Genomic DNA, 20,159 nt, shown 5'->3' with positions numbered 1-20,159 from the left:
TGGGCTCAAGTGATCCTCCTGCCTCAGTCACCTGAATAACTGGTACTACAGATGCAAGCCACCATGCCTGGCTAATTTTTTTTTTTTAGAAATTGGGTTTCACCATGCTGCCTAGGCTGGTCTTGAACTCCTGGGCCTAAGCAATCCACCTCTCTCGGCCTCCCAATGTACTGGGACTTGCAGGATGAAATGGGCCACCCAGAAAAAATCACAATAATAAATAAATAAAATGCTGGGACTACAGGCATGAGCCACTGCATCTGGCCTGTTTCATTTATTTTGTTCCTCCAATTATTCCAGCTTTGGCTATTAGGACCTCTTTTGGTGGGTTCTGTGTCTCTGTGACCCCCCACCCTGCCATCTTTATGAGGCTTTTTGGTTTGCTTTGTTTTTAGCACTTCCTCACCTGCGGGCAGCACAGATGCTGCCAGCTCATTTGTGCATTTCCTGTCCTGGTCCTAGAGTCAGCATCTCTCCAAGGATCCATAGCTCCTTTATTGGAGGACGGTGGTGGAAACCAAGGTCTGGGCACCAGGTGTGCCTGCTGGGACAGAGTTGTTGCTTCTAGGCCCTCTCAGCTGACAGAGCGAGGAAATATGTGTGTACCAACGGGTACATCGACACAGACCTACGATTCTGTGCGTGGAGGCATCCCTACCTACATGAAGCCAGGCATTTGTTCATGCTGACACCTCTACCTCTCATCTACTCTCCCAGGGCTTATTCTGGTCCTTCCCCTTGCTAATCTGTCATTCCCACTCCCACCTTGCGATGCCAGGCTCCTGCCATCTACCCTCCATTTGTTCAGCTGTCCAATTCCAGTGCACACGTATCATAGGATCAGCGTGCTCATCCCACCCCTGTGGGGGGCAGGATTCTCAACTAGAGAGCCGAGCTCCTGTGCAGTTCCTTTGGCCTAAGTGCTCGCCAGGGCCTCCCCTCACTCCCAGAGCCACTTAGGTCAGCACTTTTCCCCCATACCCTTTAGTGAAGCTGTTTCATACGTTTGTTAACACGGTGAGACTGTTTTGTTACCTTCTGTGTTCCATCCTGGGGTCCTCTAACATTCTAAGTGATTTTTTTTGAGACAGGGTCTCACTCTGTGGCCCAGGCTGGAGGGCAGTGGCACAACCACAGCTCACCGCAGCCTCGATCTCTGAGGCTCAAGCAATCCTCCCACCTCAGCCTCCCAAGTAGGTGGGACTACAGGTACGTGCCACCATGCCCAGCTAATTTTTAAAAGTTTTTGTAGAGACAGGGTTTCGCTATGTGGCCCAGGTTGGTCTCAAACTCCTGGACTCAAGCAGTCTTCTCACCTTGGCCTCCCAAAGTGCTGGAAATACAGGTGTGAGCTACCCTGCCCAGCCTGAATGATTTTTTAAACATTTGCATACATTAAGGTTCACACTTTGCACCATAAAGCGCTATGATTTCCAGCAAATGTACAATGTCATGTACTCATCATATAGAAGCTTCCCCACCCCCACCACTCCCTGTGCTTCAACTATTCAAGCCTCCTCTCCCTCACACAGCTCCACCACCAGGCAAAGGCCAGGAACTGAGCCCCAACACGAGGCATTCCAGAGCACGAGTGGCATGTCGGTGTTAAAACGGGCACCTAAGGAGTCTTCTGGCTTCTAACTCACTTTCTACCCATCACACTGTCTCCTGACTGATTAAAAAAATGTTCACGCTTCTATTTGGAAAAAAAAATTACCTTCGGGAAAGATCAAAGCTTTTAAAGTGAGCCAAGTCTGTCCCTACAACCAGGAAATTCCCACAGACGTCCAAGAAGCAGGGGTTCCCCTCAGTCTCTGAGAAGAGGAGGAGTTGTTTGACAGTCCCCTGAGGAAAAGAAAGGAACAAGAAATGGATATATTTCATGTTAGTTACTGAACATTGTTCACAGATAACCTTGTACATACAAGAAATGGATATATTTCATGTTAGTTACTGAACATTGTTCACAGATAACCTTGTATACTCCACTCATTCACTCTCTCAGTGTTTACTGATGGCTCAGAGTGTGCCCAGCACTCTGCTAGACTCTAGTGCTGTGGGGGAAGGACGGGGCCCTGTCCTTAGGAGAGCTCTGGTGCCTCCAGTCTAGAGGGGAAAACAGACAGCAGCGTGGTCGACAAACAAATCTACATGTAATCTCAGCTGCGTAAGTGCCACGTAGGTAAAGAATGGGATCTCAGGAAAGTGCCAGGCATGGAGAGAGGGCGAATTCCATCCACTAGGGAGCTCTAGGGGCCCTGTCTGTGGAGGCCCTGTCATGTGAAAGCCCCGGGAATACTTGTTACGTTGTGTCACGTGAGTGGTTACCCTGGGTGAGGCGGTGGGGGAGAGGAAGGATGCTAGTTACATGCTGGGAACGTCCCACCCGCGAAAAGCCCCTGCACTGTACGCTTAGGCACAACGCGCCCACTCTTTCTAAGTGTGTGGGTATTTCAGTAAAATGTTTAAGAAGTCAGTCAGGTGGGCAGAGGCCACAGAGCTGTTCCTGCAGGCTGAGGGGAAGAGTGAGATTTCGTTCTAAGTGGAAATGGAAGACTGCAGAGTTTTGAGCTGGTAAGTGATTTCGTATCATTTATATTTTCAAAGCATCACCTTGGCCTTTCCAGCATGTTAGAAAGCACGTCCCACAGTCGGCACGTTAGAAAGCATGCCCCACAGGCCGGGCGCGGTAGCTCACGCCTGCAATCCCAGCACTTTGGGAGGCCGAGGTGGGTGTATCATGAGGTCAGGAGATCGAGACCATCCTGGCTAACACGGTGAAACCCCGTCTCTACTAAAAATACAAAAAATTAGCCGGGCGCGGTGGCGGGCGCCTGTAGTCCCAGCTACTCGGGAGGCTGAGGCAGGCGAATGGCGTGAACCCGGGATGTGGAGCTTGCAGTGAGCTCAGATCGCGCCACTGCACTCCAGCCTGGGCGAAAGAGCGAGACTCCATCTCAAAAAAACAACAACAAAAAAGAAAGCATATACCCCACAGTCGCCCCACAGTCGCGCTGGAGCACACCTCATGCTTTGTGGTGTGTCTTTTAGGGACTAACCTTAGTCCTCCGAGTTTCAAAGCGAAGCTCTTGGCTCAATTCAACCAATGCCCAGGGAATGCCTACACCCTGCCCAGGAGTGGGTTGGGGGAGGAGCATCACAAGTGAGTGGCGCATCCCCAGGGCACTCCACGTGGGGGCAGCGAGTCAGATGCGAACGGCTGAATGCATCCTGGGGCCAAGACAGGCACAGGGAAGGCACAGATCTAGTGCATGGGAGCTGCACAGAATCTGAGTGGCAAGACAGGCTGGAAGGTGGGCAGAGCTGCAGGAGAACTCAGTGGGCACGGAAATCTAAACACAGACTCCAAAAGCCAGCAAAGAGGCAGGAGCCTGAGAGTGTGTTTAGGAAACTGAGGGTGAGGGACGGATGGCTGGAGTCAGGGAGGGAGTATTCCAAGCTGAGGAAGCTCACTTCATTTTGATGTATCCAGTGGGAGCCTAATAAATGCTCATGGAATGAGCAAGTGGCTGCTTGAACACAGGATAAAAAGAGAGCAGGGGGAGCTGACTAGCTGATGGGGCCAAGGCTGACACTATTAATGACGACAGAGGGCACTGGAGGCTCCTCAGTGAGCTCACTCCCTGCCCTGCCCCCTACCCGCTGGGCCCCGGGTTCAGATCTGAGCTCACCTCTTCTACATTCTTCAACTAACATCTCCATGTCAATACATTCCCAACTCCCAAAGTACTGTCTTCAGGGCACTGACCCAGCTCCTGACCTCCGGAGCGTGTATTTCCAACTGTCTCTTGGACACCCCTAAGGGCTCTCCAAGGCACCTTGAACTCGCATCCTGCCCCGCCACCTATGCCAGCTCTGCCTCTGCAGTTCCTGTCTTAAAAGTGCCACGACAAACCCAACCTCTCAGGCTAGAAAACTCAGAACGTGCTCAGTTCTATACTCTCTGTAGCCACCCATCATGCAACTGGTCACCCCCCTCCTAAGAGCCACAGTGCCCCTCCACTCCAGCTCTGCTGGTGGCTGTGACCTGGGGCCAGGCTGAGCTGCTCTCCTGCAGCGTCTCCCACAACTTCACTCTTCTCCACCCTTAAGCTCGGCTCCCCACTACACTGGCACAGAAGTTACTCTCTAGGGAGAAAATGGCACAAAGCCAAGAAAGTAAGTCAAAATTGGGGAAAGGAAAGAAATGTTATCAGAGGAAGGTGAGTCCTTTTCAGGGATCAGGCCCCCAGAGACCTTATATGAGGCAGCAGCCATGCCCTGCTCTCCCCTGAGCTGTGTTCTTCTCTGGAAACTGCCTGCTGCTGCCACAGGTAGCTGAGAACTAACCTAATAAGCTGCCGCAGACCATACCTGCACCAATGCTCAGCCCATTGCTAATCAATGGTATTTCCATCAACCAAAGAGCATTCCTGACCAACAACCTGACATCAGCCTGTGCCCGGTCCCTCTTTTTGGCCTTAAACACCTGCCTATAATAAAGGTCAAATGGAGCCCACACCCAGTGTTCCTCGGGGCTGAGTTTTCTGGGCAGCTGCCCTTATCCTGGCTCAGGTAGACTACTCACTTAATTACTTATTTATTTTTGAGACAGGGTCTCACTCTGTTGCCCAGGCTGGAGTGTAGTTGTACAACCACAGCTCACTACAATTTCAACCTCCCCAGGCTCAGGTAATCGTCCCACCTAAGCCTCCCAAGTAGCTGGGACCATAGGTTTGCCACCATGCCTGGCTAATGTTTTTTATTTTTTTGCAGAGACGAGGTCTCACTACGTTGCCCAGGCTGGTCTGGAACTCCTGGACTCAAGCAATCCTCCCGCCTGGGCCTCCCAAAGTGCTGGGATTACCGTCATGAGCCACCATGCCCAGCCAAGGAGACTGTTTAAATCACATTTTGTGCTTCAGCCTCTTTCTTTTTGGTCAACAAAATGTACCCTGTCACTCCTAGCTTCAACCCCAACTGCCCTCAGGGTGAGGGTCCAGGTGACCAGCCCTCCTGCCTCCCTTCCCACCTCCCACCACCACTGGTCCCACACACCACCCCCTTCCATGGCGCTTGACCTTTGCTTGGCTCCTCAGGTCCTCCGTGGGGCAGACGTGACTCCCTGAAACATACACAGGGCTGGGGCCCCGAAGTTCTGGCCTAGGAAGCTGTCCTTTTAAGGACTGGAAGCTCCTAAGTATCTGCAGTCACTGCAACCCTGACACAAACACTAACAGCAGCCATGCATCTGCATCCTGAGGAGGGATAGTGTCCTGGAAGCACATGCCGGCTGTCCAACAAGGGTCGTGAGGGATCACTAACCCACCCTTACTCATGCCAGAACCACCTTACTAGTTACAACTGACATGTATTCCTTTTGTAACTTAATAAATTAGTGGCCAGGCATGGTGGCTCACACCTGTAATCCCAACACTTTGGGAGGCGGAGGCAGGAGGGTTCAATTGAGCTCGGTTCAAGACCAGCCTGGGCAAGATACTGAGACACCATGTCTACAAAAATGTAATAATAATAATAATAATAACAAATAACAACAAAATTAGCCAGGCATGGTGACTGGCACCTCCTACTTGGGAGGCTGAGGCAGGAGGATGAATTGAGCCCATGAGTTTGAGGCTGCAGTGAGCTATGATGGCACCACTGCACTCTAGCCTGGGCGACAGGATGAGATCTTATCTGTAAAAAAAAAAAAAAGAAAAGAAAAAATTAGCCAGGCATGGTGGTGAACACCTGTGGTCCCACGCTCAGGAGGCTGAGGTGGGAGGATCGCTTGAGCCCAGGAGGTCAAGACTGCAGTGAGCTATGATTGCCACTGCAATGCAGCCTGCGCAACAAAGTGAGAACCCGTTTCTGAAAATAAAACAAAAGAAAAAATTAACAGAGGAATAAAAGGATCCAACTCCATGGCAACTGTTGTTAGGTGTCTTCCCAAGCTCTACAAATAGGACTTCTCAGTGGGCCTACTGTTATTTCCCATCATGCCACTAGCGTTCTCCCAGCAGGCCATTCACCCTTTCCCATCATGTCACTGGCCTCTCCCAGCAGGCCATTCACCCTTTCCCATCATACCACTGACCCTCTCCTAGCAGGCCATTCACCCTTTCCCATCATGCCCCTGGCCCTTCCCCTGCAGGCCACTGGTGCCCGCACAGCCCCACCTCTGGAGATCTGTTCTTGGCAAACACAGGTCTTGAACAACACAGGTCTGATTTTCAAAGGTCCACTTACATGAACTATTTTTTTCAATAAAGATATTTAAAGGCCAGGCACAGTGGTTCACGCCTGTAATCCCAGCACTTTGGGAGGCTGAGGCGGGTGGATCACCTGAGGTCAGGAGTTTGAGACCAGTCTGACCAATATGGTGAAACCCCATCTCTTATTAAAAATACAAAAACTAGCCAGGTGTGGTGGCACATGCCTGTAATCTCAGCTACTCGGGAGGCTGAGAAAGGAGAACTGCTTGAACCTGGGAGGTGGAGGTTGCAGTGAGCCGAGATCGTGCCACTGCACTCCAGCCTGGGCAACAGAGTGAGACTCTGTCTTTAAAAAAAAAAAAGTATAGCCGGGCGCAGTGGCTCACGCCTGTAATCCTAGTACGTTGGGAGGCCAAGGTGGGCAGATCACGAGGTCAAGAGATCCAGACCGTCCTGGTTATCACGGTGAAACCCTGTCTCTACCAAAAATACAAAAAAATTAGCCGGGCATGGGGGCGGGCGCCTGTAGTCCCAGCTACTCGGGAGGCTGAGGCAGGAGAATGGCATGAACCCGGGAAGTGGAGCTTGCAGTCAGCCGAGATCATGCCACTGCACTCCAGCCTGGGCAACAGTGCGAGACTCCGTCTCAAAAAAAAAATAAAATAAAAAATTTAACTTTTTTTTTGGAGATTTGTAACAATTTGAGAAAACTCAGACAAACCATGTAGCCTAGAAAGAACAAAAAAAATTTACAGGTATGTCACGAATGCATAAAACATAGGTAGATACTAGTCTTTTATCAGCCACGTCCATAAAGTATACACAAATCTGCACATGCTTCCAGAGATGGCACTATGTGCAGCTGAGCGAAGTGTAAACCAACAGAAAGATGCGGTCTGCAATCATAACCGCAGACAGGGAACAGTGGCCCACATTGTGCTACTGTCGGCATTTCACAGCCGCCTCCTGTTGCCACTGTGCTCAATTTCACTCAAGTGTTGCGAGGATCCCCTTAAAATGTTGTGCAGTGCTAATCACCTCCGAGTGGGCAGCTCCTCTCTCCAGTAAAATGCATATCACAGTAAAAAGTGACCTCTCACGGTTCTACAGGATTTTTCACGCGTTTCATGCAATACTGTAAACGCTGAATAACCCCAGGGGGACCCATGTGACATGCCACTAGTGATGCTGGAAGTGCTCCCAAGAAGCAAGGGAAAGCCGTGACATTACAAGAAAACGTGGAATTGCTTGATATGGACAGTAGATTCAGGTCTGCAGATGTGGACGCCACCTGTGGATGCCACCATTTCAGAAAGATGATTCATCCTGTAGACTTAGGGTATCGACAAACACAGTACAGTACTGTGAATGTATTTCTCTTCCTCATGATTTCTTAGTAGCATTTTCTTTCCTCTAGCTTACTTTACTGTAAGAATACACTATGTAATACATAGAACATATGAAATATGTGTTAATCGACTGTTCATGTTATTGGTGAGGCTTCCAGTCAATGGTAGGCTGCAAGTACTGAAATTCTGGGAGAGTCAACAGTTATACGTGGATTTTCAACTACTCAGGTGGTCGGCGCTCCCACCCCTGCATTGTTCAAGGGTCGTCTAAGCAGCTGCCCCTCATCTGTCCGTAAGAACACAGCCCAGCCGGATGTGGTGGCTCAGGCCTGTAATCCCAGCACTTTGGGAGGCTGAGGCAGGTGGATCCCCTGAGGTCAGGAGTTCAAGACTAGGCTGGCCAACATGGTGAAATCCCATCTCTACCAAAAATACAAGAAATCAGCCAGGCATGGTGGCGGGCGCCTGTAATCCCAGCTACTAGGGAGGTTGAGGCAGGAGAATGGCTCGAGCCCCAGAGGTGGAGGTTGCAGTGAGCTGAGATCGTGCCACTGCACTCTAGCCTGGGCAAAAAAAGCAGAACCCCATCTTAAAAAAAAAAAAAAAAAGCCTTGCTCTACCTCCCTTTATGTCCACAACGGATGCCCACATGCAACGGGAGGAGTCAGAGAGGCATAGGTAAAAAGACGGAGGGGTGGGCAGGGATGGCAGCGACAAAGGTGTGCTTGGTCTGCGGATGGGATGCCCAGAAGGCTCTCAACTACTCCCTTCCAGCTTTACTGCCTCCCCTAGGACTCAACAGGCTGCAGGAAAATGTGATGTCGTCAGCTCCCTCTGCCCGTACTTCTCTCCCGCTGGCACCACAGCCACGTGGCTCCTCCCCATGTCTTCCCTCCACCTGATTCAGACAGAAGTTCTCCACAGAGGGGCCCACCCGCTTCCGTCTTCTCCTTGGCACTTATCGCTGACTTGTCTCCCGTCTGGATGCCAACGAGAATCGACAATCCATGATGGGAGCACACGAGCACCACGTAAGGTACAAGGACAGGAATGTGGCTCCCCCAGGCAATCAGACGCTAGGTCCCAAGAAGGAACTTGGAGATGGATAAAAATCACAACGATAGCTAAAATCAGGCTCGTGACAAAAGCTCTCAACCTGGTCACAGAACCTTGCTGCACACAGTGGGCTGAACGGTGCCCCTCTCAAAGATATGTCCACTCAGACCTGTAGTCCCAGATGCTTGAGGGGCTGAGGCAGGACAATCACTTGAGCCAGGAGTTCAAGTCCAGCCTGGGCGACACAGTGAGATCCTGTCCCTTAAAAAAAAAAAAGATATGGCCGGGCGCAGCGGCTCACGCCTGTAATCCCAACACTTTGGGAGGCAACGGTGGACAGATCACGAGGTCAGGAGTTCAAGACCAGCCTGGCCAATATGGTTGAAACCCTGTCTCTACTAAAAAGAAATACAAAAATTAGCTGGGCATGGCGGCGGGTGCCTGTAATCCCAGCTACTTGGGAGGCTGAGGCAGAAGAATCGCTTGAACCCTGGAGGTAGAGCTTGCAGTGAGCCGAGATTGCGCCACTGCACTCCAGCCTGGGTGATAGAGCGAGACTTTGTCTGGAAAAAAAAAAAAAAAAAAAAAAAAGATGTGTCATTTGGAACGCGGGAATGTGAACTTATTTGGAAAATGGGTATTTGCAGTTAAGGATCTTGAGATGAGATCATTCTGGTTCAGGATGAGAGCTAAATCCAGTGGCAAATACATGAGACAAAACATAAGACACAGAAGAGAAGACATAGACACAGGGAAGGTGGCCACGTGAGGACAGGGCAGAGGCTGGAGCAAGGTATTCACAGACGATCCTTCAACAATGCAGGGGTGTGAGGGGCCAACCACCTTGCTGGTGAAAACCCTCATGACGCTTTTTTTTTTTTTTTTGAGACAAGGTCTTGCTCCGTTGCCCAGACTGGAGGACAGTGGCGCAATCATAGCTCACTGAAGCCTTGACTGCCCAGGCTCAAGCCACCCTCCCACCTCAGTCTCCTGAGTAGCTGGCATTATAGGCGTGCGCCACCACACCCAGCCAATTTTTTTTTGTTCTTTAAGAGATGGGTCTCAATATGTGGCCCAGGCTGGTCTCAAACCGCTGGGTTCAAGTCGTCCTCCCACTTCGGCCTCCCCAAAGTGCTCAGATTACAGATGTGAGTTACTGCGCTTGGTCTTTATATAACTTTTGACTTCCCCAAAACGTTAACTACTAACAGCCTATTGTTGACAACGAGACTTACCAATAACGTAAGCAGTTGATTGACACATATGTATACGTTGTATGTATTATATACTGTTTTTCTCACAATAAAGTCACCCAGAGAAAGGAAAATGTTGCTAAGAAGATCGTAAGGAAGGGAAAATATGTTTACTATTTGTGAGGTGGAAGTGGGTCATTATCGAGCTCTTCATCCTCATCATCGTCACACTGAACAAGCAGAGGAGGAGGAGTTGTTGATCTTGGTGTCTCGGGGTGGCAGAGCCAGAAGAAATGTGCGTCTAAGTGGCCCCTGCAGTTCAGACCTTGTGGTTCAAGGTCAAGTCTAAGTGGCCCCTGCAGTTCAGATCTTGTGGTTCGAGGTCAAGTGCACAAGCCAAGGAACAGCAAAGCCCACCAGTGTCACCTCATGCTGGAAGAGGCAAGGGCAGGTTCACCCTCAGAGCCTCCAGAAGGCACCAGCCTGGACAGCACCTGGATCGCAGACTTCTGGCTTCCAGAACTGTGAGAGAATAAATGTCTGTGTCGGAAGCCCCTCAGTTTGCGGTAATTTGTTCGGGCAGCCACAGGAAATGAACACACTGTGTCTGCCCCCAGGTTCCGGCCAGTGTGTGTGGGATGCAGACAGGGCAGTGGATGTCTGACTTTACTCAGAAGGGAACCTCTTGGCCAGGCGCGGTGGTTCACGCCTGTAATCCCAGCACTTTGGGAGGATGAGGCAGGCGGATCACGAGGTCAGGAGTTCAAGATCAGCCTGGCCAACATGGTGAAACCCCGTTTCTACCAAAAATACAAAATTAGCTGGGCGTGGTGGCGCACACCTGTAGTCCTAGCTACTCGAGAGGCTGTCAGGAGAATCACTTGTACCTGGGAGGCGGAGGTTGCAGTGAGCCGAGATCACGCCACTGTACTCCAGCCCTGGCCCTCCCACAAGACAAATGCAGGAGACAGCCTGGCTAAGGATATTATGTCCTGAACTGGAGCCACCCAGCAAGCCATCAGGGTGCATGTTAAGCCCAGCAAGGATTGATTTTCTTTTCATAGCCCCGTGTATTCAAAGTCCTGCAAAGTCATCCTTTTCACTGCAAAAGGTCCTTGCCCTGTCTCCCGATTTCTGAAGTGACAGCCATAGATTGAACAGCTGTCCCAGGATTCATTTTTACCATCAAGCACCTGACGCGGGAAATCCCATCTAGCGAGGTGATATGGTTTGGCTCTGTGTCCCCACCCAAATCTCATGATGAATTGTAATCTCCAGTGTTGGAGGTGGGGCCTGGGGGGAGGTGACTGGATCATGGGGGGGTTTCTCACAGTTTCCTAGTGCGTTCTGTGATAGAGATCTGACCAAATCTGGCTGTTTAGTGTGTGGCCCCTCCCTCTTCGCGCTCTCTTCCTCTTGCTCTGGCTATGTAGGATGTGCCTGCTTGCCCTTCACCTCCCACCACGATTGTAAGTTTCCTGAGGCCTCCCCAGCCATGCTTCCTGTAAAGCCTGCAGTAATGTGAGTCAACAAAGCCTCTTTTCTTTATAAATTGCCCAGTCTCAGGTAGTTCTTTACACAGCGTGAGAAAGGACTAATACCCTTAGGTAAATCAATAAATAGGCTTTGGCTAAATTGAGAGGCACAATTTCAAACTCTGCTCTGGTTTTCTTGCCGTGGAGCAGCAACTTACCTGCCAGGTTCGAACTTGAACTCGGTTTGACTCCACCGTGTAAACGTTTTCTTCATGCATTGCTAACACGGGTGTCTCACACAAGAAGGTCCCTAAAATGAAAGACGAACGTCAGGATGGTGGCCATTCATCTGCGAGATTTGCCAGGAGTTTCAGGAGCATTCCCACACACGATCCCTAATTAATCTCAGCCTCACCACAGCTTTGTGGGGGTGCGCTATCTACACCTCGCAGATGAAGAAAATGAGGCTCTGAGGCACAGGGAACTGTCCGTGGCCACGGCTAGCAGTGGCAGCGTGTGCAGGTCCTGGGCTGACGTGGAGACTTCATGCTGGGCTCTGGGCTCCCTGCCCTGCACCCCTCCCATCTGGCAGCTGGTGCTCCCAGCAGCACAGCATCTATGACAACATACCCATTTAAGCAAACGTTTGCTCATTTTAGGTGGAACTTTGGTGGCCACAAGCCCTGGTCCATGGACCTAACTATTAGGGTTGGTGCAAAAGCAGTTTTTGCCATCAACCACAATTACTTTTGCAGCAACATAACAGATAAGAATCTAGAGGTGGTCGCGGTGGCTCACACCTGTAATCCCAGCACTTAGGGAGGCTGAAGCAGGTGGATCACATGAGGTCAGGAGTTTGAGACCAGCCTGGCCAACATTGTGGAATGTTGTCTCTACTAAAAATACAAAAATTGGCCAGGTGTTGTGGTGCATGCCTGTAATCCCACCTACGTGGGAGGCTGAGGCAGGAGAATCACTTGAGCCCAGGAGGCAGAGGCTGCAGTGAGCCACCACCACACCACGGCACTCCAGCCTGGGCGACAGAGCAAGACTCTGTCTCAAAAAGAATCTAGTTAGGGAGATGATAATATACACAAAACAAAAAATATCCCAGCACCTGCTGTGCTGGTTCTACTGGGGGAAATCAGAAGTTCACCCTTGCTCCTAGGGAGTCTACAGAGAGGAGAGGAGAGAGGAGAGCAGATGTGAAGTGTTGGCACAATCCTGGACAGAGTGTGGAAAATGTTACGAGAGAACTTTAGGCAACAAAGTGTTAGCAGAGAAAAAAAAGTGTGGGAAAGATCTGAGAGAGGGGCGGAAGCTAGTGACAGACGTGCCTGAAGAGGCGGGGGCGTTCAAACACACGAGGGGGCAACCGCCCTGGGAATAGCATGACACGAGGCCTCCTGTGTGCGCAGGCGGCTGACGGGGCAGGGTTGGTGAAGGTGATAACTGTGGAATGGGGGGAGCTAAGCAGCACATCCTGGTGGCGGGGCCACTGCAATGGGCTGGGAAATGTTCCCTAAAGATGCCAGGTCCTGCTCCCTGGCATGCGTGAATATTACTTTATGTGGCAGAAGATGGCAAGGTCTTGGGATGAGGAGATTATACTGAGTTATCCAGGTAGGCCCTAAATACAGTCACGAGTGTCCCTGTAAGAGGGAGGGAGGCAGATTTCAGACCAGGGGCAATGTGACTACAGAGGCAGAGACTGGAGGTTTGTGATCACAAGCCAAAGACTGCTGGCAGCCACCAGAAGCTGAAACAGGTTCTCCCCTGGGGCTGCAGAGGCAGCGTGGCCCTGCTGACGCGATCACTTCTGTCCAGTGAAACAGATTTGGGACCTCTGGCCTCCAGAACGATGGGAGAATCCATTCCTCACATCTTTGTCTGAAGCCGCCAAGTTTGTGGTCCTTTGCTACAGCTATCTCTGGAAACTCCCATAGACGTGCTGAAGAGAGCAGGAAGAAAACAATGGCCAAGGCTGGGTGTGGTGGCTCACGCCTATAATCACAGCACTTTGGGAGGCCGAGGCGGGCAAATCACCTGAGGTCAGGAGTTCGAGACCAGCCTGGCCAACAAGGTGAAACCCCGTCTCTACTAAAATATAAAAATTAGCTGGGCGTGGTGGAGCACGCCTGTAATCCCAGGTACTGGGGAGACTGAGGCAGGAGAACTGCTTGAGCCCAGGAGGCGGAGGTTGCAGTGAGGTGAGATCGCACCACTGCACTCCAGCCTGGGCAACGATGGCGAAACTAACCGCAGAGAGCTGGAGAGATCTTGGGGACCTAGAAGGGTGTTTGAGATTAACGGAGCATGTCTGAAGAGCCACCTTGAAGTTTCAGACGGAGGCTAGCCTTGGGTCAAGACACCACAGGTCTCACTGCTGTGCATGGTCCGGCAACATTTCAGAAGATGGGAGGCAGCCACCCCCGCCCCGGAAGGAACCCCACAGAAGCACTGTGGCTGTTTGCGCCCACACAGCAGGCCCCAGGAGGCACTGGCAGCACGGGGCCACAGCTGCAGCCCTGGGTCTGGAAATGCAGGCACTGGCATGAGGGTCTCCCCAGCCCCTGTGCCAGCCCTCAACTGCACCACAGTGGCCCTCTCATTAGGCAGGGAGGAAATAAAGCCAGGTAGTGGGAGTGCCTCTGTCGGGGTGAAAAGAACCCACCTGCACTCCGTATCGCGGCTCCAGAAAGCTCAAAGATCGCCACCTGCCTTCCGTTCCAGACTGCGACAGCATCCTGAAAAGAAACGTGGACATTCAAGGCAAAGGGTGGGAAAAGTGAGGTGCAACTGTACACCCCACTGCACACTTCCAAAGCCTCCTCTAAGCACTTCAGAACGCTGCTGCTCCGTCACCCCACGACTATGAGATCACTGGGTCCTCTGTGGATGGGTTGAGGCTGTTTTCTGTGTTATATAAGATATTCATGGGTTTTATTACGATTTTTTTTTTTTTAGGTTTGGGGAATGGCAAAGAAAGTATCCCTCTCTTTCCTTTATTTACTTTTTAAATTTATTTTTTAACTTAATTTTTTTAATTGATAAGGGTACATGGCAGGTGTATATATTTTTATTATTATTTTATTTTTTTGAGATAGGGTCTCACTCTGTCACCCAGGCTGGAGTGCAGTGGCACGATCTCAGCTCACAGCAACCTCCACCTCCTGGGTTCAAGCAATTCTCCTGCCTCAGCCTCCTGAGTAGCTGGGATTACAGGCATGCACCCCGACGCCTGGCTAATTTTTGTATTTTGGAGTTTTAGTATCTTGGCCAGGCTGGTCTTGAACTCCTGACCTCAAGTGATCTGCTCACCTCAGCCTCCCAAAGTGCTGGGATTACAGGCGTCAGCCACCGTGCCTGGCCTATATTTTTATTATGATTTTCTTTATGAATATGATGTACACGGATATCCAGGAAATAAGAGAATCTAAGATGGAACTGAGAGTGGCCTAACCTGCCATCTGGGGCCCTTGTTGCCCTGAACTACCTGGCAATGGGGCAGTTCTTTTGTCTGTGTCCGAACCCACGGGTCCCCTCGGCAGTCACCTTGGTGGCAAACACCCCACTGATGTGCATGTCGGTGCGCAGGCTGTGTGCGATCCCCGTGGACAGGAAGCACACATTCAGCAGGCTTGGGGAGACCTGCACGGCGGCCACTTGCTGGTTGAAGTGTGACGACATGGCCCGCTCGCTGAGGATGGCCACGGAGATGACGTTGTTCACTGCCAGCAGGTTCTTCCTGGAACCCCACTTCATTTCCAGGTTGCAAGAGAAAGAACCAGATGTGTGAACAGAGCAGGAGAAAGATGCAGTCAGGAGAATACTTATACACACGAGAACTCAGAAACCATTTCCAAGTACCATTGTTCCAGACTTAAAAAATGATCTCAAGAAATGCCTTATAAAGGTAAAGTGTGTGCTGTGTAGACAGACTTTAAGACACTGACGCGCAGGAGTTGCGATTGGACAGGCAGCACTTGTCTGTTTTGATGGGAAGAGCGTCTTCTAGAGTTTTTCTCAGCGTGACATATGGGTGTTTATCTTTTTCATAAACAGGAAGTTTACATAATGGATTAGATTATTCAGCTTTCCTCTGCTGATGTGAAATGTTGGTTTCATAATTTTATATTAAACTCCTAAATCTATCTAAAATAAATAAAAAGCTATGCAAAAAGGAAAGTATAAATTCCATATAGGAAAAAACCCAGACATCAGAAACTGCTCTGAAAGGGCTCAGATGTTGGACTTAGCAAAGACTTCAAAGTAGCCACTGGAAACCTGGTGAAGGAGCTGAAGGAAACCAGCCTGGTGAAGTGAAGGAAGCTACAATGACAGTGTCTCATCAGGCAGAGAACGGGAACAGAGAGAAAGCATAAGAAAGAACCAAATGCTGCAGAGAAATTAAAACATCCTCACGCAAAAACTTGTACACAAGTGTTCATAACAGCATTATTCAAATGTCCATCAACTGATGAATGGAGAAAGAAAATGTGGCCTGTTCACAGCAGAGAATGTGATTCAGCCACGAAAAGGAGCAAAGCGTTGACACAGGCTGCAATCTGGAGGGGCCTTGAAACCTCAGCTCAGTGGGAGCAGCCGGGCACAAAAGACCAGGTGTTATGTGATTCCATTTCCATGAAACATCCAGAATAGGCAAATCCTTAGAGACAGGAGGTAAGATTAGTGGCTGCCACGGGCTGGAGAGGGGAAAATAAGAGTGACCACTAAAAGGTACAGATTTTCTGTAGCGATAAAACTGTTTTAGAATTCACTGCAGTGATGTTTGTAAAATTGTGAATATACCAAAAACCACTTTGTATATATCATGAGTTGTATCTCAGTAAATCTCTTTTTCATATATATATGGAGAGAGAGATGGAGATGGAGGGATGGGTTCGTGGGTAGATATATATTATAATTAATACAGGTCCACAATCTCTTATCTGCAATTCGGAAATCCAAAAGGTCTTGTAAAATGTCTTATTATTGTTACTTTCACATAGTCTTAAGTTGAATAACTGATAAAAATAGGTTCAGAGTCATTTACGGCTTCCACTTTCTTTTTTTTTTTTTTGAGACGGAGTCTCACTCTTGTCTCCCAGGCTGGAGTGCAGTGGCGTGATCTCAGCTCACTGCAAGCTCCAGCTCCAGGGTTCACGCCATTCTCCTGCCTCAGCCTCCCGAGTAGCTGAGACTACAGGCGCTTGCCACCATGCCCAGCTAATTTTTTGTATTTTTTAGTAGAGACAGGGTTTCACTGTGATAGCCAGGATGGTCTCGATCTCCTGACCTCGTGATCCGCCCGCCTTGGCCTCCCAAAGTGCTGGGATTACAGGCGTGAGCCACCGCGCCCGGCCACGGCCTCCACTTTCATGCAGCAGAAAATGAGTGCACCGAACACCCTTGGAGGCTGTACCTGGATTTGCGTGATGTTTCCTTGGAGCTCAGTAGGGGTCTGAAGGGCCCACCTGTCCTTGCCCTCTGCCCCGGGGCTGCCCAGGAAGCCTGGTACTTTTCTCCACATGGCTACTCGCCCTCTGTCGGTACCAGCGGCCAGAAGACCTACAGGTAGAAACAAACTGCATGTGAACAGAGTTAAAGAAAGGGAACAAAACAGCAACAAGCTCTGTTCTCTGACCCCCTTCTTCAAAGCATCAGCCCTCGCCCAGTCTGGTGCCTCTCCACCCCGTCCCTGGCTGCATCTTTCCACCCAGGTCCTTGTTGCCCTGACCTCACAGTGCTAGTGAGGGGGTGGTGAAGGATGCTGCCCTCCCAGCTTTCCTAGAGGCCAGTCGGCCTGGCTCAGGGCTGCCCCGTGCTCAGCACTGAGCAGGCACTAGAGACATGGCTCTGGCTCACCTCCTAGTCTCCTGTGCGCTGGATGTGCATATGCGCACATACACACACGTGCATGCACACACACACACACACACTTCCTGCACTGTCTTTCCGGTGGCATTTCAGGAGGGAACAGAGATCAATGAGCAGGAATCAGTTTGCTTCTTTTTAGACGGGGTCATGCTCTGTCACCCATACTGGAGTGCACTGGCACCAACTTAGCTCACTGCAGCCTCAACCTCCCAGGCTCAAGCAATCCTCCCACCTCAGCCTCCTGAGTAGATGGGACCACCGCTGTACACCACCACACCTGGCTAATTTTTGTATTTTTTGTGGAGACGGGGTCTCACTATGTAGCTCAGGCTGGTCTTGAACTCCTGGGCTCAAGTGATCCTCCCTCCTCAGCCTCCCAAAGTGCTGGGATGAAGGTTGTCATGCTTCTGACCAAACCCCTTTGCCTTCATGTGGGATCACAAAGCTCTGCTGTTGCTTGCTTGCCCTTGCCCGACTATTTGAATGGCTGTGAGTTACCAAGTTACCATTGCATGAGTAGCCTCCACATTTCACTACAATTATTTTGCAGCCGGAGCACAATGCTTGTGGTTGGTTCTGTTTCTCTTGTGCCAGGCCAGGAAGCCTCACCTTTGACTTTACAGTAACAAACACAGTTCATATTCTCTCCTTTCTCAAAGCCAAACTTCTCATCTGGACTCAGTATATAATTCTCTCCTCGTTCTATATCCCAGAATCTACAACAGAAGAAAGCGAGCCCCATGGAGGGCCTGTGTTAGTGGTGTTTCCCTCTGAGGGGTTTTTGAACCTGTGGAGCAAACATTGAAAGTCAGGAAAAAGACATAGTTCATCAGACTCCTGATATGAAAACGAACACTGCTGCTACATTTAGGACATTTTATGTCCTGTTTATAATGAAAGCAGTTGCAGATAGACGATGGTTTGTATATGGCAGGAGGTCACCACGAGAACACAGGAACTGCAACACCACACAGAGCACGAGACGGCCCCGGACAGCACACTGAGCTAACGCAGCAGGCAGCAGAGACCAGAACGACTGATTCTAGTTATGCCACACTCCGAAAAACCAGGCAAAGAGATTCCACAGGCAGACACCAGGGCAGGGCCACCTGGGGGCAAGGGGAGCCCCGAGGGAGTGCGGTGGGGCGGGCAGGGACTCCTGGGGTCTCTTAATGCTCAGCTCCTCAGTCTGGGAGCTGGTGAATGGGTATGTCTAGTATGTGAGCAGTCAGCATCACATGTGCATTTTACATATGCTACATTCCGACACAAAGCTGACTTAGAAGAGCCTGTTCCTCAGGGAACTCTCATCAAGGGGCACTGGAAAGGCAGACTCTCACCTGAGGGCAGCCTCCCCGACGGCCATCACGAGAAGGCTGCCTTCAATCAAAGTGATGTCTGCCCGGTGGCCGGTTTTCCCGCTCAGCTTGACCTGTGTAAGGAAACAACCGAGCAGAGGCACTGTGCTTGCTGAGACGGCCTGTTCCGGCTTCAGAAGCCTGGAGTCTCTGGTCCTCAGTGACTTCATGGAGACTCACCAAGTGGGGGAAACGTGGGGACAAATGATGAAAACTCTGTGAGGTAGCTTTGGGTTTTGAGATGTATGGGCCGAAGCAAACCACTACTCTTGCACATTAAATAATGGCTACTGGGCCGGGCGCAGTGGCTCACGCCTGTAATCCCAGCACTTTGGGAGGCCGAGGCGGATGGATCACGAGGTCAGGAGATCGAGACCATCCTGGCTAACACTGTGAAACTCCGTCTCTACTAAAAATACAAAAAATTAGCCGGGCGTGGTGGCGGGCGCCTGTAGTCTCAGCTACTCGGGAGGCTGAGGCAGGAGAATGGCGTGAACCCGGGAGGTGGAGCTTGCAGTCAGCTGAGATCACGCCACTGCACTCCAGCCTGGGTGACAGAGCGAGACTCCGTCTCAAAAAATAAAAATAAAATAAATAAAAATAAAAATAATAATAACGGCTACTGAGCGCACAGCGTGGCTGGGTGGCCACTGGCGGACACGCTCTGGAGTGATCCCTAAGCTGAGCTGCTGCTCCCTATTCATCCAACCACACCCTCTGGGCAGGCCTATCATCCCTGTTTTGTAGAGAACAAACCTGGCCACGGCCTACCAGCCAGCGAGGAGCTGAGCAGGGTATTTAAAGCAAGGTCTGTGGACTGAACTGCATACCCCAAACTCATATGTGGGAGCCCTAACCCCCAGTGCAACTGTACTTGCCTTCAGGAGGTACTTAAGGTTAATGAGATCATAGGGTGGGTGAGCCCTGGTCTGACAGGGCTCTGTGGCCATGGAAGGAGACACCAGAGCTGACGCTCCCTCTCCCTCCCTGCCCTGTGAGGACACCAGGAAGAGGCCCCTGCAGGCTGCTTGATGTGGGACATTAGCCTCCAAAACTGTGACAAATGTCTGCTGTCATGTCACGCAGTCTTTGGTAGGTTGTTACGGTGGCCCAAGCTGGCCCCTGTGACGAGGTCCCTGTGACTAGTGCCCATGTCCTCAGCCGCCCTTACAGGGCATATAAAGGACCGAATAAACACTGACTGAGGAAAAATCAGCTCTGTCATCTGTAAGAGCATCTTTAGGGAAAGTTCAGTGGCCTCCAAGGAGCAGGGATTCCTGTGGAACAAACCAGCTGGAAGACGGGCATACGGTCGCCTGCCCGCTGAGTACTGCAGGTGGAATGAGAGGCTGTGCAGTGAGTGTGACTCTCTTACTTGCGCCCCAGGTCATGAGGGGTGCAGCTTGGGGGTGAGCCCGGGCTGTCTCCCATCAGGCCCCACATCCACCCAAAGATGCAGGAAAATCTCCATCTTTTCTGTTTCCTTAACCTATGAATTGAATGTGGAATGATAAATAATGACACCGCTAGCTACGTTAGCCTCCCTAACACAGATGATAGGCTTTTTTTCAGTCTTGCTATCCAGAAGAGAAAGGGCCGTTAACGAGGCCAGAGAGAACCTGGCCCCAACTCC

The 20,159-nt window shown here is 50.7% G+C and overlaps 1 protein-coding gene across 5 annotated transcripts in view; it reads right to left on the bottom strand.

Moving 5' to 3' along the window:
* Positions 1 to 20,159, bottom strand: part of IFT140 (intraflagellar transport 140) — a 101,868-nt gene that overhangs the window by 62,594 nt on the left and 19,115 nt on the right. For 4 of the 5 annotated variants that reach the window (XM_055243124.2, XM_063618400.1, XM_055243126.2 and 1 more), the window contains 7 exons: positions 18,509 to 18,600; positions 17,778 to 17,884; positions 16,714 to 16,859; positions 14,844 to 15,047; positions 13,963 to 14,035; positions 11,507 to 11,598; positions 1,718 to 1,845 (listed from right to left, as the gene is read on the bottom strand). In XM_055243124.2, the coding sequence (XP_055099099.1) occupies positions 1,718 to 1,845; positions 11,507 to 11,598; positions 13,963 to 14,035; positions 14,844 to 15,047; positions 16,714 to 16,859; positions 17,778 to 17,884; positions 18,509 to 18,600 (842 nt within the window). The remainder of the gene's footprint in view (positions 1 to 1,717; positions 1,846 to 11,506; positions 11,599 to 13,962; positions 14,036 to 14,843; positions 15,048 to 16,713; positions 16,860 to 17,777; positions 17,885 to 18,508; positions 18,601 to 20,159) is intronic. The other variant, XM_063618402.1, reaches the window with a different exon arrangement.

The sequence above is a fragment of the Symphalangus syndactylus genome, chromosome 14 (assembly GCF_028878055.3).
Source record: "Symphalangus syndactylus isolate Jambi chromosome 14, NHGRI_mSymSyn1-v2.1_pri, whole genome shotgun sequence".
Classification (NCBI taxonomy): Eukaryota; Metazoa; Chordata; class Mammalia; order Primates; family Hylobatidae; genus Symphalangus; species Symphalangus syndactylus.
This window is presented reverse-complemented; position numbering and strand designations above follow the sequence as displayed.